The sequence below is a fragment of the Brachyhypopomus gauderio genome, chromosome 19 (genome assembly GCF_052324685.1).
Source record: "Brachyhypopomus gauderio isolate BG-103 chromosome 19, BGAUD_0.2, whole genome shotgun sequence".
NCBI lineage: Eukaryota > Metazoa > Chordata > Actinopteri > Gymnotiformes > Hypopomidae > Brachyhypopomus > Brachyhypopomus gauderio.
The window spans coordinates 821,515-837,427 of record NC_135229.1 but is presented as its reverse complement, the minus strand read 5'-3'; the positions used below and the strand labels follow the sequence as shown (position 1 = coordinate 837,427).

The window sequence follows — 15,913 nt, the reverse complement described above, 5'->3', positions numbered from 1 at the left end:
ATATCTGTGTGTGCAGGGTGTCTGATATCTGTGTGATCTGCATATTTGATATCTGTGTGAGCTGTGTATCTGATATATGTGGTCTGTATATCTGATATATGTGAGTTGTTGTGCATGATGTATGTGAGTTGTGTCTGATGTCTGTGTATTTGTGTCTGATGTTTGCGAGTTGTGTCTGATGTCTGTGTATTTGTGTCTAATGTCTGTGTATTTGTGTCTGATGTCTGCCATTTTACTGTTATGACCCTGTAAAATTACCCTGATTCAGCTCATCACTTGATTGGTTTATTCGTAACCCTGGTGACCGCAGAGCTGAATCAGCTGAACTAGTGCTGTGTTTATTCAGATATTGTTCCTCTTCTCACCTTCCAGGAAATGGAGAAGACAGAGTCCAACAACTTCCTGATCCTGTTCCGAGACTCCGGTTGCCAGTTCCGCGGACTCTACACGTATTTCCCGGAGACAGAGGAGATCAATAAATTAACAGGCATTGGCCCTAAGACCATCACGCTCAAGATGATCGAGAAGCTTTACAAATACAGCTCAGACAAGAAACAGTTCAGCCACATCCCTGCCAAGACCATGTCGGCCAGCGTGGACGCCATCACCATCTTCGGCCAGCTGTGGCAGACCAGGAAACAGACCATTCCCAAAAAACTGCTGAAGTGAAGTGGGTGGAGAAGGCAGGGTGGAGACAGGGCAGGGTGGAGACAGGGCAGGGTGGAGACAGGGCAGGGTGGAGACAGGGCAGGGTGGAGACAGGGCAGGGTGGAGACAGGGCAGGGTGGAGAGAGTTTAGCGTCGCCTCTGAGGGTGACAGAAGAGTTTTGGAAAGAAGTCTGAGGTCACGCACCTGGAATAGGAAGACTGGACTGTTACTGGACTGTGTTACTGGACTGTTACTGGACTGTGTTACTGGACTGTGTTACTGGACTGTTACTGGACTGTTACTGGACTGTTACTGGACTGTGTTACTGGACTGTGTTACTGGACTGTTACTGGACTGTTACTGGACTGTGTTACTGGACTGTGTTACTGGACTGTGTTACTGTACTGTTACTGGACTGTGTTACTGGACTGTTACTGGACTGTGTTACTGGACTGTGTTACTGGACTGTGTTACTGGACTGTTACTGGACTGTGTTACTGGACTGTGTTACTGGACTGTGTTACTGGACTGTTACTGGACTGTGTTACTGGACTGTGTTACTGGACTGTTACTGGACTGTGTTACTGGACTGTGTTACTGGACTGTGTTACTGGACTGTTACTGGACTGGTTTAGAGAGTATACCATGCAGGACATGACGATTAGTACACACAGTGTAGTACACGTGTGTGTGTGTGTGTGTGTGTGTGTGTGTGTGTGTGTGTGTGTGTGTGTGTGTGTGTATGTGCCAAATCTAAACATTGCATCATTGATTCCTGAGGTAGAAAAACAGTGGCACTTTTTCACAATGACGTTTTTGTTTAAAACACATTATGCGTATGTGGCCTTATGCTTGATGTGTGTGTGTGTGTGTGTGTGTGTGTGTGTGTGTGTGTGTGTGTTCATGAAAGACACGCTGATGCACAAGAATATTGTTGATGACGTACGCCATAACAGGGATGTAAGAACCTGAGTCTGTAAGTTCATCATCAGCTTTTATTCATGTTGTGGTAAATATCTCAGTGTCCCTGAAAGTGGTGCAAAATCTGAGGAAAACATGTAAATGTGCGATGTGTGTGTATGACATGTGTATATGTGTGTGCCGTGTGTATGACGTGTGTGTGCGCCAATGTGTACTGTATATAATTGCCTTTACTATGATCTGAAAGTGAATCATGTCTGGCTTATACGCATTGTCCTGTGGCCTTTAGCTGAAAGAGCTCAGGCCTCATGACCAGGGACCTAACGGTTTTAGCTGCTGGACAATAACACTAGCATCAGAGCACAGGTAACAGGTGTAGTGTGGACAGGTAACAGGTGTAGTGATGATGTTGAAAACCTACTGGCCAACTTCAGTTACACGCACCTCTCTGCTGACAGGTTGAGTAGTTTACATTGACAAGTTAGTATTGAAATCAAAACACATGATAACTGAATATATTAAGATGCTTCCTTATAGATGCTGTCTATGTTGCTAAATATCCTGCTTATTCATACTAGATATACAAAGCATTTCCAGAGAGCTGTTACATTTTTCTACAGACTTTGTCTGATAACACAATTATTTTCTTTCTTCAGGTTCAAAACAACTGAAAGGTTTTTATGTTTTTCTAGTTGAAGAAAACCATCCATCGGATTATTGAAGCTGTACATATATAGTTTTGCATATTAAGCATATTTTTAAATCCATTGATTATTAATGCTATTTTTCATATGAACAAGGAAATGCTTTAAAATTGGCAAGTGTTAGATATGAGCAAATGTCGACAGCGGTGATTGCAACAGTGTCTAAAAGAACCCTGGCGCGTGGAAAGTATTGAACAGTTGCACGTCCACCGTGTTGCCCGTTCTGTCGTGTGTTCATATTGCCTGTCTGCTGTATGTCTGTTAACCTTTGACCTACACAAATACAGATTTTCATCCAAACGGGTGGTGGTTTTTTTTGTTGATGTTGACAACATACTTAAGCACTGTTTGGTTGTAATATCGGTTAGATTTATACTTCAAATGAACTAGAATCCATAATTAATTAGATTAATTATAATAAACATTTATGAAGATGCTTAAATGGCAACTTTTGTATTTTTACTTCATCATATCAGTACGTCTCAGTAGACTACGTTTATTATCTTGTGCGGGTTTTTTTTTCCTGTTTTTATATTTCCAGTTATAATTGGTTCCTCTTGTTGCTCGGTTCTCACCGGGGAACAGGTGTTACACCAGATTCTGTGACCGTCGAGTTTAGTGACCACAGGTGGCGCTAGTTCACAGTTTCTGTTCACAGGCACGAGCGCTTTACGAATGCTCCGTAAACTACGATGATGCACTTTCTTTTCTCGTTTTGTTGGTGTCCGCCAGCCAAAAGATAACAGATGTTTGAATTTACATTTTATCGTCTCTTAATTACATAAATGGACTTAAACAAGAATGTTTCATTACATCATTTTACACGAAAATAGCCAGCTTCATCGTATCTCTGTAAGATGTCATTACAAATGGTAATTCTGCCCTTTCGGAAGAAATGTTTAAATATAGACTAATAAAAGGTTAGGGTTATTTTTTCATTGTTTTCTTCTTTGTTATTGTGGAGTCACGGTGTACTATTAGCAGTGTTGCCATAGTTACTTTGAAACAGTAATCCGACTACTGACTACTGACTACTTCTTTAAAAAGTAGCTCAGTTAAGTTACTGACTACTTGCTTTTAAAAGTAACTAAGTTAGATTACTTTTAGTTACTTTCAGCAGAGGCTGATCCCCCGCCCCTATAACAGGAAAATGACTACCAGTTCTGCCAATACTCACTTTATTGACATGTATTTTAACCGGAACATCAAAAATGACACTGGCATTTGTAAACTTTTTCTTGAAATAGGCTTTGTTGTTTTTAAAATAAATAAATAAATAAGACAGTCTTTCTGTTCAACTCCGCCCACTTACAGGGTTGCCAATTCTCACGCATTGAGCGTGAGACACACGCATTTGACTGTCTTCACACGCTCACACGCCACACTTTCGATATCTCACGCCGAAAAAAAATCTAGTTTATTTACCTCTGATCCACATCTATGATTCAATGAGTTACTAGTTCGATCTGGCGCCAACCACCGGCGATCGATAGATCGTGATATAATACTGAATTTAGTCCATTTTACACCCCGCCCGGTAACAATTTACGTTCGCCGCCACCCCCCGGTTTTTTTCAGGTTTGACGTTGTGTTTTTGAAAGTAGACAGCACTCTGTCGCCAGCACAGAGTGTACAACGCACCTTAATGTTGTCATCCTTAACCGAAATAAAATCAAAATAATGCCTGTATTTCCAGCTGCTAAAGGCGAACCTCTCCTTCCATCTGACTTTGGCGCCGCAGAAATGACATAACCGCGCAAGAAACGTGTAGCCAAAAAATAAGAATGAATAACCTACGTTCCCCCGAAATGCAGAAATAGTAACGCACGATGTTTTAGATAAGTAACTTTAATCTGACTACTAGTTTTTAAATAGTAGTTGCGTTAGACTACTCGTTACTGAAAAAAGTAGTCCGACTACAGTAACGCGTTACTAAGTAACGCGTTACCGGCATCACTGACTATTAGTACCTCGAGAGTCAGTGGGTCAAATATTCTGATTGCTGCCGTCAGAGTTAATAATAATGTGCCATATTTTGTCGATTATGATTTTTTTCACCACAATCGAAATCCGATTTTAACCCATCTGTGCAGTTAGAACACACACACACACACACACACACACACACACACACACACACACACACTAGTGATTAGGGGAGCAGTTGGGGGGAGTTGGTGACCCCAGTTAAAACGCTCACCTGTCCACCCCATTCATGATTTGTTTGTTGGCTGCAATGATGACGGTAAGTATTCTTTAAGTACATTTATGTAAGAAACAATAAAATGTAAATATAAACATCTGTCATCTTCAAAACGAGAAAAGAAAGTGCATCATCGTAGTTTACGTAGCATTCGTAAAGCGCTCGTGCCTGTGAACAGAAACTGTGAACTAGCGCCACCTGTGGTCACTAAACTCGACGGTCACAGAATCTGGTGTAACACCCATTGATCTATATTAATATAGATCAATATAATATAGATCAATGTAATATAGATCAATGGTAACACCTGTTCACGGTTAAAGCCTCATTTACATCTCATTTGAATTTGAGCATAGCGGCCAGATTAACGGGCCCCTCCCTAAATCTGCGTACAACAGATGGAGCTGCGATGATCGATAACTACATTATTGATCGATTTAAATGAGAAAAGCTACGAAAACTGGTCACATATTGTTGTTTAATTAATAGGCGACGTTAAACTGTGGGGCTCTCGGCGCGTGGGTACCGCGGGGCTCGCGCGCGGCCGCGTGTTGGCGCGTCGCCGCCGCGTCCTCGGCGCTGATTGGTGGAGATCCGGGAGGAAACGTTCGCCTGGCAACCGCAGCTAGGGAGGTAACGGCGCTCGGGGAGGCGAGACAACAACAGACGGAAAAAAACGGCCGAGACGCGCGTGAACACACCGACACGGACACGGACACGGAGCGAGGGGAACCGGAGGGACGTATGTTGTTAGTGTGCGTGCGGACGCCTCCAGGTAAGCGGGAAACGCCCGCGGTGCGTTATTATTACAGGCTAACGCTAACGGAGCTAGCAAACACTGGGGGCTCGCGCCCCGCGTCTCGCGCCACCGCCTCGAGCCGTCAGGGCCCGCGCGCGCGACCCGACCACCACCGTGACCCGCCGCCGCGGTGCGCCGAGGGCTCGGCAGGCAGCTAGCGGGCGGGACGGCCGGACCCTCCGGAGCCGGGGGGCTGTTGGGCGGCGCTGCAGACCCGAGCTGGGTGCAGGGAGGGCGCGCAGGTTAGGTGACCCACCCGGGGTGGATGGGGGATACAGGGTGTAGTTCTGGTGGTGTTACACCGGGGTGATGGTGATGGTGTCTCCGTCAGTCCTGGTAGCGATGGTCATGTTGTGTGTTAGAGATGCGCTTACACAACAAGACCTGAACACTTGAAATGAGTTCATGCAGTTGATATGAGAGATTTAGATTACAGCCATATAGCGTTCTCCCTGTCTCCTCTCTCTGTCTTTGTTTTCTCTCTCTCTCTCTCTCTCTCTCTCTCTCTCTCTCTCTCTCTCTCTCTCTCTCTCCTCCTGACCAGCCTTCCAGAATGACAGCCGAGGAGACCATCAACGTAAAGGAGGTGGAGATTATTAAGGTGATCCTGGATTTCCTGAACTCACGGAAGCTTCACATTAGCATGTTAGCGCTGGAGAAGGAGAGTGGTGTGATCAACGGCCTGTACTCCGACGACATGCTGTTCCTCCGGTACGACACACACACACACACACACACACACTCTCTTCCTGAGGTCTGTGCCTAGACCTCCCCAATGTCCCTGTCTCACACACACACACACACACACACACACACACGTCCGAGCAGCTACTGAAGCTTTTGTCTGGTGTAGGATGGTTCTCACCATCACAGTTCCTGGGATCTGGGGAACGTTGAGTATTGCTAATATACACTAATATCTCTCACACTTACAGTAATATCTCAGTGGTGTAGCAGTATGATGGGTGGTGTAGCAGTATGAGAGGTGGTGTAGCAGTATGATGGGTGGTGTAGCAGTATGATGGGTGGTGTAGCAGTATGAGAGGTGGTGTAGCAGTATCATGGGTGGTGTAGCAGTATGATGGGTGGTGTAGCAGTATGAGAGGTTTGTTGAAGCCAGACATCAACAGTAACTTTACTGTTACTAATATGTAGTATTGCATAGATCAGCATCCTGTAATGTAGGGCAGGGGGACTTTTATTGTGGAAGAGACCTGGTTCTCACCGCATTAGCCTGAGAGTATTCCAAGGGCTAAGTGTGGTCAATGCATTTTGTCTCGTGTGTGTGTGTGTGTGTGTGTGTGTGTGTGTGTGTGTGTGTGTGTGTGTGTGTGTGCCAGTGTTTTCACAATAGTGCCCATTCAGGTCCTGATGAGGTCACTGGTTAGGTAGTGCACAAAGGACCAATCGGAGGATCTTGTTGTAGTGGGTGAAGAAGCTGTGGTATTACTGGGCGTGTGTCCTCACACGGAGCTGTTGCACAGCGTCTCTGGTGACCCAGGTTCAGAAAGCCTCCGGTTGTTTGTTAAGGGGTTTTCCAGAAGGCTGAGGCACTCACTGGGTCATAGGAAGGTGTTGGGGTTTTCTGGTTCAGTATGACAGGTCCCCAAACACACACCTGCGTACACAGCCTTTCTGAACACACCTGCACACACAGCCTTTCTGAACACACCTGCACACACAGCCTTTCTGAACACACCTGCACACACAGCCTTTCTGAACACACCTGCACACACAGCCTTTCTGAACACCAGGACTACAGTGCTGACGCTCCTTTTTTATCTTTTACAATTTGATCTTCCTCTTTGTTCTCTATGTCCCTCCCACTCCTTCTGTACCTTTCACTCTCTTCGTCCCTCTCTCTCCCCCCTTTCTCTCTCGCTCTCTCCCTCTCTGTCTCTCTCCCCCCTTTATCTCTCGCTCTCTCCCTCTCTGTCTCTCTCCCCCCTTTCTCTCTCTCTCTCTCCATCTGTCCCTCAATTACATTTGATTCAGTGCTGCTTTACTGGAATGACAATTATTCACACTTCTGTTGCCAAAGGTTTGATGATGAAATTAAGAACACTGTATGGTAAACAAAAAAAAATAATCTTTTAAATCATGTATCAGCAAAGGACAGTTTGGGATTATAATATTACATAATGACAACAACATCAACTACAATAATAATCATATAACAGCAATACTATTACTATAATCATTACTACTATAACAATTTAATTACAACAGCAGTAGTATTATTATTATCATTAGCAATAATAATAACTACAACAGTGATACTCCTGTTATCATCGTTTCTTCTACTACTGCTGATGCCCTCATGACTAATATCATGTCTGTGAGCGTGAGCTTGTGGGTCTGTATCTCTGATACCTGCTGTGGCCACACCCCCTTCCTCCAGGCAGCTCATTCTGGACGGCCAATGGGATGAAGTGCTGCAGTTCATCCAGCCCCTGGAGTGCATGGACAAGTTTGATAGGAAGAGGTGAGACTCCGCCTCCTCCCAGGGGCCGCACGGCGCATCACGCAGCAGGTGTGTGAGGACACGCCCCAGTCCGGATCCGTGCCAGGGTTTCTCCTCCCTGTTGCAGGCCCGTGAGACAGGGGCGGGTCTACGTGTGTGAACTGTGTGCTGGGTCTCAGTGTGTGCCTCCTCCTTCAGGTTCCGCTACATCATGCTGAAGCAGAAGTTTCTGGAAGCTCTGTGTGTGAACAACGCCATGTCTGCTGAGGAGGAGCCCCAGAATGTGAGTCCCCCTGTGCTCTAGTGTCATGTGACCTGTCATGTGAGTGCTAACTCACACCTGATTGGTGTGATGGCCACTAATGAAAACCTCAAATTCAGTTCCATGTAGTATATGAGCACAGTGGAGTGTCCACATATGTATTTAATCTCTTTGCTGCGTTGACAGCTGGAGTTCACGATGCAGGAGGCGGTGAAGTGTCTCCACGCTCTGGAGGAGTTCTGTCCCTCCAAGGAGGACTACAGTAAACTGTGTCTGCTCCTCACCCTGCCTCGCCTCACGCACCACGCCGAGTTTAAGGACTGGAACCCCAGCACGGCCCGCGTGCTCTGCTTCGAGGAGTCGTGCGGCATGGTGGCCGAGTTCATCCCAGCCGACCGCAAGCTGAGCGAGGCGGGCTTCCGCGCGGGCGCCGACCGCCTCTTCCAGCTGCTGATCAAGGGCGTCCTGTACGAGTGCTGCGTGGACTTCTGCCAGAGCCGTGCCACGGGCGAGGACATCAGCGAGAGCGAGGTGCTGCTCGCCGTCGACCTGCTGAGCGGCAACGGCTGCGACGACCTGGACCTCAGCCTGCTGTCCTGGATGCAGAACCTGCCGCCCGCCGTCTTCTCCTGCGCCTTCGAGCAGAAGACCCTGAACATCCACACGGACCGGCTGGTGAAGCCGGCCAAGGCGGGCCACGCCGACCTGCTCACGCCGCTGCTCAGCAAACTGTCCCCGTACCCGGCCTCGCCGCTACGCCGACCGCAGTCCGCCGACACCTACATGACCCGCTCCCTCAACCCCGCCCTCGACGGCCTCTCCTACGGCCTGTCTGGGCTGGACAGGAGGGCAGGGGGCGGGGCCACGGACTCCACGAAGGCGTCGCCCATGTCGCACTCGTTTGCCAACTTTCAGTACCCCGGGGGGCAGAACCTGAGTCGCAGTCTGATGATGGAGGAGTCACAGTGCCACAGCATCTGTGAGGAGTCGCCCGAGAGGTAGAGCACCACAGTCAGGGGCCGACCGATACAGACACGCACCAATGCAGCGATACAATACTACCGATACAGACACGCACCAATGCAGCGATACAATACTACCGATACAGACACGCACCAATGCAGCGATACAATACTACCGATACAGACACGCACCAATGCAGCGATACAATACTACCGATACAGACACGCACCAATGCAGCGATACAATACTACCGATACAGACACGCACCAATGCAGCGATACAATCCCACCGATACAGACACGCACCAATGCAGCGATACAATCCCACCGATACAGACACGCACCAATGCAGCGATACAATACTACCGATACAGACACGCACCAATGCAGCGATACAATCCCACCGATACAGACACGCACCAATGCAGCGATACAATCCCACCGATACAGACACGCACCAATGCAGCGATACAATCCCACCGATACAGACACGCACCAATGCAGCGATACAATCCCACCGATACAGACACGCACCAATGCAGCGATACAATCCCACCGATACAGACACGCACCAATGCAGCGATACAATACCACCGATACAGACACGCATCAATGCAGCGATACAATACCACCGATACAGACACGCACCAATGCAGCGATACAATACCACCGATACAGACACGCACCAATGCAGCGATACAATACCACCGATACAGACACGCACCAATGCAGCGATACAATACCACCGATACAGACACGCACCAATGCAGCGATACAATACCACCGATACAGACACGCACCAATGCAGCGATACAATACCACCGATACAGACACGCACCAATGCAGCGATACAATACCACCGATACAGACACGCACCAATGCAGCGATACAATACCACCGATACAGACACGCACCAATGCAGCGATACAATACCACCGATACAGACACGCACCAATGCAGCGATACAATACCACCGATACAGACACGCACCAATGCAGCGATACAATACCACCGATACAGACACGCACCAATGCAGCGATACAATACCACCGATACAGACACGCACCAATGCAGCGATACAATACCACCGATACAGACACGCACCAATGCAGCGATACAATACCACCGATACAGACACGCACCAATGCAGCGATACAATACCACCGATACAGACACGCACCAATGCAGCGATACAATACCACCGATACAGACACGCACCAATGCAGCGATACAATACCACCGATACAGACACGCACCAATGCAGCGATACAATACCACCGATACAGACACGCACCAATGCAGCGATACAATACCACCGATACAGACACGCACCAATGCAGCGATACAATACCACCGATACAGACACGCACCAATGCAGCGATACAATACCACCGATACAGACACGCACCAATGCAGCGATACAATACCACCGATACAGACACGCACCAATGCAGCGATACAATACCACCGATACAGACACGCACCAATGCAGCGATACAATACCACCGATACAGACACGCACCAATGCAGCGATACAATACCACCGATACAGACACGCACCAATGCAGCGATACAATACCACCGATACAGACACGCACCAATGCAGCGATACAATACCACCGATACAGACACGCACCAATGCAGCGATACAATACCACCGATACAGACACGCACCAATGCAGCGATACAATACCACCGATACAGACACGCACCAATGCAGCGATACAATACCACCGATACAGACACGCACCAATGCAGCGATACAATACCACCGATACAGACACGCACCAATGCAGCGATACAATACCACCGATACAGACACGCACCAATGCAGCGATACAATACCACCGATACAGACACGCACCAATGCAGCGATACAATACCACCGATACAGACACGCACCAATGCAGCGATACAATACCACCGATACAGACACGCACCAATGCAGCGATACAATACCACCGATACAGACACGCACCAATGCAGCGATACAATACCACCGATACAGACACGCACCAATGCAGCGATACAATACCACCGATACAGACACGCACCAATGCAGCGATACAATACCACCGATACAGACACGCACCAATGCAGCGATACAATACCACCGATACAGACACGCACCAATGCAGCGATACAATACCACCGATACAGACACGCACCAATGCAGCGATACAATACCACCGATACAGACACGCACCAATGCAGCGATACAATACCACCGATACAGACACGCACCAATGCAGCGATACAATCCCACCGATACAGACACGCACCAATGCAGCGATACAATCCCACCGATACAGACACGCACCAATGCAGCGATACAATACCACCGATACAGACACGCACCAATGCAGCGATACAATACCACCGATACAGACACGCACCAATGCAGCGATACAATACCACCGATACAGACACGCACCAATGCAGCGATACAATACCACCGATACAGACACGCACCAATGCAGCGATACAATACCACCGATACAGACACGCACCAATGCAGCGATACAATACCACCGATACAGACACGCACCAATGCAGCGATACAATACCACCGATACAGACACGCACCAATGCAGCGATACAATACCACCGATACAGACACGCACCAATGCAGCGATACAATACCACCGATACAGACACGCACCAATGCAGCGATACAATACCACCGATACAGACACGCACCAATGCAGCGATACAATACCACCGATACAGACACGCACCAATGCAGCGATACAATACCACCGATACAGACACGCACCAATGCAGCGATACAATACCACCGATACAGACACGCACCAATGCAGCGATACAATACCACCGATACAGACACGCACCAATGCAGCGATACAATACCACCGATACAGACACGCACCAATGCAGCGATACAATACCACCGATACAGACACGCACCAATGCAGCGATACAATACCACCGATACAGACACGCACCAATGCAGCGATACAATACCACCGATACAGACACGCACCAATGCAGCGATACAATCCCACCGATACAGACACGCACCAATGCAGCGATACAATACCACCGATACAGACACGCACCAATGCAGCGATACAATACCACCGATACAGACACGCACCAATGCAGCGATACAATACCACCGATACAGACACGCACCAATGCAGCGATACAATACCACCGATACAGACACGCACCAATGCAGCGATACAATACCACCGATACAGACACGCACCAATGCAGCGATACAATACCACCGATACAGACACGCACCAATGCAGCGATACAATACCACCGATACAGACACGCACCAATGCAGCGATACAATACCACCGATACAGACACGCACCAATGCAGCGATACAATACCACCGATACAGACACGCACCAATGCAGCGATACAATACCACCGATACAGACACGCACCAATGCAGCGATACAATACCACCGATACAGACACGCACCAATGCAGCGATACAATACCACCGATACAGACACGCACCAATGCAGCGATACAATACCACCGATACAGACACGCACCAATGCAGCGATACAATACCACCGATACAGACACGCACCAATGCAGCGATACAATACCACCGATACAGACACGCACCAATGCAGCGATACAATACCACCGATACAGACACGCACCAATGCAGCGATACAATACCACCGATACAGACACGCACCAATGCAGCGATACAATACCACCGATACAGACACGCACCAATGCAGCGATACAATACCACCGATACAGACACGCACCAATGCAGCGATACAATACCACCGATACAGACACGCACCAATGCAGCGATACAATACCACCGATACAGACACGCACCAATGCAGCGATACAATACCACCGATACAGACACGCACCAATGCAGCGATACAATACCACCGATACAGACACGCACCAATGCAGCGATACAATACCACCGATACAGACACGCACCAATGCAGCGATACAATACCACCGATACAGACACGCACCAATGCAGCGATACAATACCACCGATACAGACACGCACCAATGCAGCGATACAATACCACCGATACAGACACGCACCAATGCAGCGATACAATACCACCGATACAGACACGCACCAATGCAGCGATACAATACCACCGATACAGACACGCACCAATGCAGCGATACAATACCACCGATACAGACACGCACCAATGCAGCGATACAATACCACCGATACAGACACGCACCAATGCAGCGATACAATACCACCGATACAGACACGCACCAATATTTACAAATATTTACCCTTAACCATGAATGCAAATGTTGATGTGATAGCATATGAAAATAGAAATAAGTTTAACCTGTTCACATTGGTTTGGGCACATTTGGATAATCAGCCCTGCAGGTCCTGTTCAGTTATAGTTGTCACTGTTCACATTTGGCTTAGAAAACATTGTGGTGTAACTATGACAGCTGTGGGATTAAGTGTGGGATTAAGTGGTTGTGTGTAAGAACGAAATCAATGATTGTTATTTATGTAGTCATTTCTTTGTAATGTTTATATCTATGATGATCAGGTATATAATAATATTTTAGTAGTAGCAGAGTTAGTAAAGTGTGTTTATGTTAGTAGAGTTAGTAAAATGTGTTTGTTAGTAGTAGTTAAAGTGTGTGTTATTGTAGTAGAGTTAGTAAAGTGTGTGTTATGGTAGTAGAGTTAGTAAAGTGTGTGTTATGGTAGTAGAGTTAGTAAAGTGTGTGTTATGGTAGTAGAGTTAGTAAAGTGTGTGTTATGGTAGTAGAGTTAGTAAAGTGTGTGTTATTGTAGTAGAGTTAGTAAAGTGTGTGTTATGGTAGTAGAGTTAGTAAAGTGTGTGTTATTGTAGTAGAGTTAGTAAAGTGTGTGTTATTGTAGTAGAGTTAGTAAAGTGTGTGTTATGGTAGTAGAGTTAGTAAAGTGTGTGTTATGGTAGTAGAGTTAGTAAAGTGTGTGTTATGGTAGTAGAGTTAGTAAAGTGTGTGTTATGGTAGTAGAGTTAGTAAAGTGTGTGTTATGGTAGTAGAGTTAGTAAAGTGTGTGTTATGGTAGTAGAGTTAGTAAAGTGTGTGTTATGGTAGTAGAGTTAGTAAAGTGTGTGTTATGGTAGTAGAGTTAGTAAAGTGTGTGTTATTGTAGTAGAGTTAGTAAAGTGTGTGTTACGGGAGAGACGGAGTAAAGTGAGTATTTTGGTTGAAGAGTAAAGTGATTTATTCTGATTTTATAGCTCCAGAACTGAAACCCCCTCTGATAAAATGATGAGTTCCCCAGCGGGGCAGAACTCTCGGCCGGTCCCCGCCCCGGGTCAGGACGCCCCTACACCCGACCCTGCAGACAAGAATGAGGTAAAATAACAACACTAGTTACTTACCTAATCAGTCACATGGTCCAGCAGACATCATTCATCTGTGTGGAGCGGAGACACCTGTGATGTGTGCTTGTTTGGAGATGATGACTGCGGTGTTGTCAGGGCCTGCATATACTCCTGTAGGTCTGTGTGTGCCTGTCTGTGTGTGCCTGTCTGTGTGTGCCTGTCTGTGTGCTCATGTCTGTGCTCATGTCTGTGTGCATGTCTGTGTGCGCCTGTCTGTGTGCTCCTGTCTGTGTGCGCCTGTCTGTAGAGGGCTTTCCATCCACCGAGTTTTTGCGCATTTTGAAAATGCGCATGAAAAAAGCTGGATGGAAAAAGTCCAAAATTCGAAAAAAGCCCCAAATATCGCAAAAAGATTTTTACGCTAGGAGGAGGTGGAGGAGGTGCGCATTATTTTTTCGAAAGGTTTGGATGGAAACCCGGCTTGTGTGCGCCTGTCTGTGTGCGCCTGTCTGTGTTCTGGAACATGTTCTGGAATGTTCTGGAATGTCGGGGCCCAGTGCTGAAGAAATTAGCTGTTGGAGTGTTCTAGAACATCCTGCCATAGTGATTCATGATTGGCTTCCCCACAGTTCCAGCAGCTGTGATGTGGTGTGAGTGAGGTTGTATGTAGGGCCAGATGTTGAGGCCACACCCCTCCACAGGGTCACACAGTGCTGCTGATGCGCTGGGGTCAGGGGGGTCACGGTGGAGTCCAGCACACACTATTGAGGACTTAGAAAGGACCGTTTGTCCCTGTTCTGTGCCTCTCCCCTCCTGGAGTCATAGTGCAGTGGTTCCCAAACATTTTCTGCCGTGCCCCCCTTTAGTACATGAGAATATTTTTGTGCCCCCCCTACACACACCCCCCCCATATTGACACATGTGCACGTTTTACTTCCAAGCTCCGCGCCCCCCCTGCAATAGCTCCGCCCCACCTAGGGGGCGCGCCCCCCCCTTTGGGAACCACTGCAAACCACTGCAATAGAGAAACATCAGTGTCCTGACTACCTTTAGGGTCCTGACTCTCTTCATTGTCCTGACTGTGGAAGTTGTGAGGTGTTGATTCTAACTGTGTTCTCTGGGATTAGGGTTACATTTACACTTACTGTGGTCTCTCTCCTCTCCCTCTCTTCCTCTCTCTCTCTCCCCACTCTCTCCCCACTCACCCCCTCTCCCTCCCTCTCTCTCCCCCTCTCTCTCTCCCTCCCTCTCTCTCTCTCTCCCCCTATTCTCTCTCTCTCTCCCCCTATTCTCTCCTCCCCCCCCCCCTCTCTCTCTCTAGTTGTGGGACTCTATGGAGCAGTACCAGCAGTTCTATCGTCAGCGTATGCGTGTGCAGCAGCACCTGGAGCAGAAGGAGCAACAGAAGCAGCTCTACCAGCAGATGCTGCTAGAGGGCGGAGTCCAGCAGCAAGAGGCTCCGCCCACTGCCAAGCACAACCTCACAGAGACCTTTCTCAACAGGTCAGACAGCAGCATCCCAGCCTGCACTGCTGTGTGTGTGTGTGTGTGTGTGTGTGTGTGTCTAGGGGCAGATTTAAAATAGCCTGGGGCAGATTTAAGACCAGCCAGGGGCAGATTTT

At 47.8% G+C, this 15,913-nt stretch overlaps 2 protein-coding genes across 2 annotated transcripts in view; both read left to right on the top strand.

Annotated features, from left to right (window-relative positions):
- Positions 1 to 928, top strand: part of camsap2b (calmodulin regulated spectrin-associated protein family, member 2b) — a 57,391-nt gene extending 56,463 nt beyond the window's left edge. Inside the window, 1 exon segment of the mRNA XM_076980886.1 lies at positions 373 to 928. Coding sequence (XP_076837001.1) covers positions 373 to 669 — 297 coding nt within the window. The 3' untranslated portion in view covers positions 670 to 928.
- Positions 929 to 5,009: 4,081 nt separating this feature from the next.
- wdr47a (WD repeat domain 47a) overlaps positions 5,010 to 15,913 on the top strand; it is a 28,208-nt gene continuing 17,304 nt past the window's right edge. The window contains exons 1-7 of the mRNA XM_076981470.1: positions 5,010 to 5,252; positions 5,821 to 5,987; positions 7,678 to 7,761; positions 7,939 to 8,023; positions 8,189 to 9,000; positions 14,205 to 14,322; positions 15,613 to 15,794. Coding sequence (XP_076837585.1) covers positions 5,830 to 5,987; positions 7,678 to 7,761; positions 7,939 to 8,023; positions 8,189 to 9,000; positions 14,205 to 14,322; positions 15,613 to 15,794 — 1,439 coding nt within the window. The 5' untranslated portion in view covers positions 5,010 to 5,252; positions 5,821 to 5,829. The remainder of the gene's footprint in view (positions 5,253 to 5,820; positions 5,988 to 7,677; positions 7,762 to 7,938; positions 8,024 to 8,188; positions 9,001 to 14,204; positions 14,323 to 15,612; positions 15,795 to 15,913) is intronic.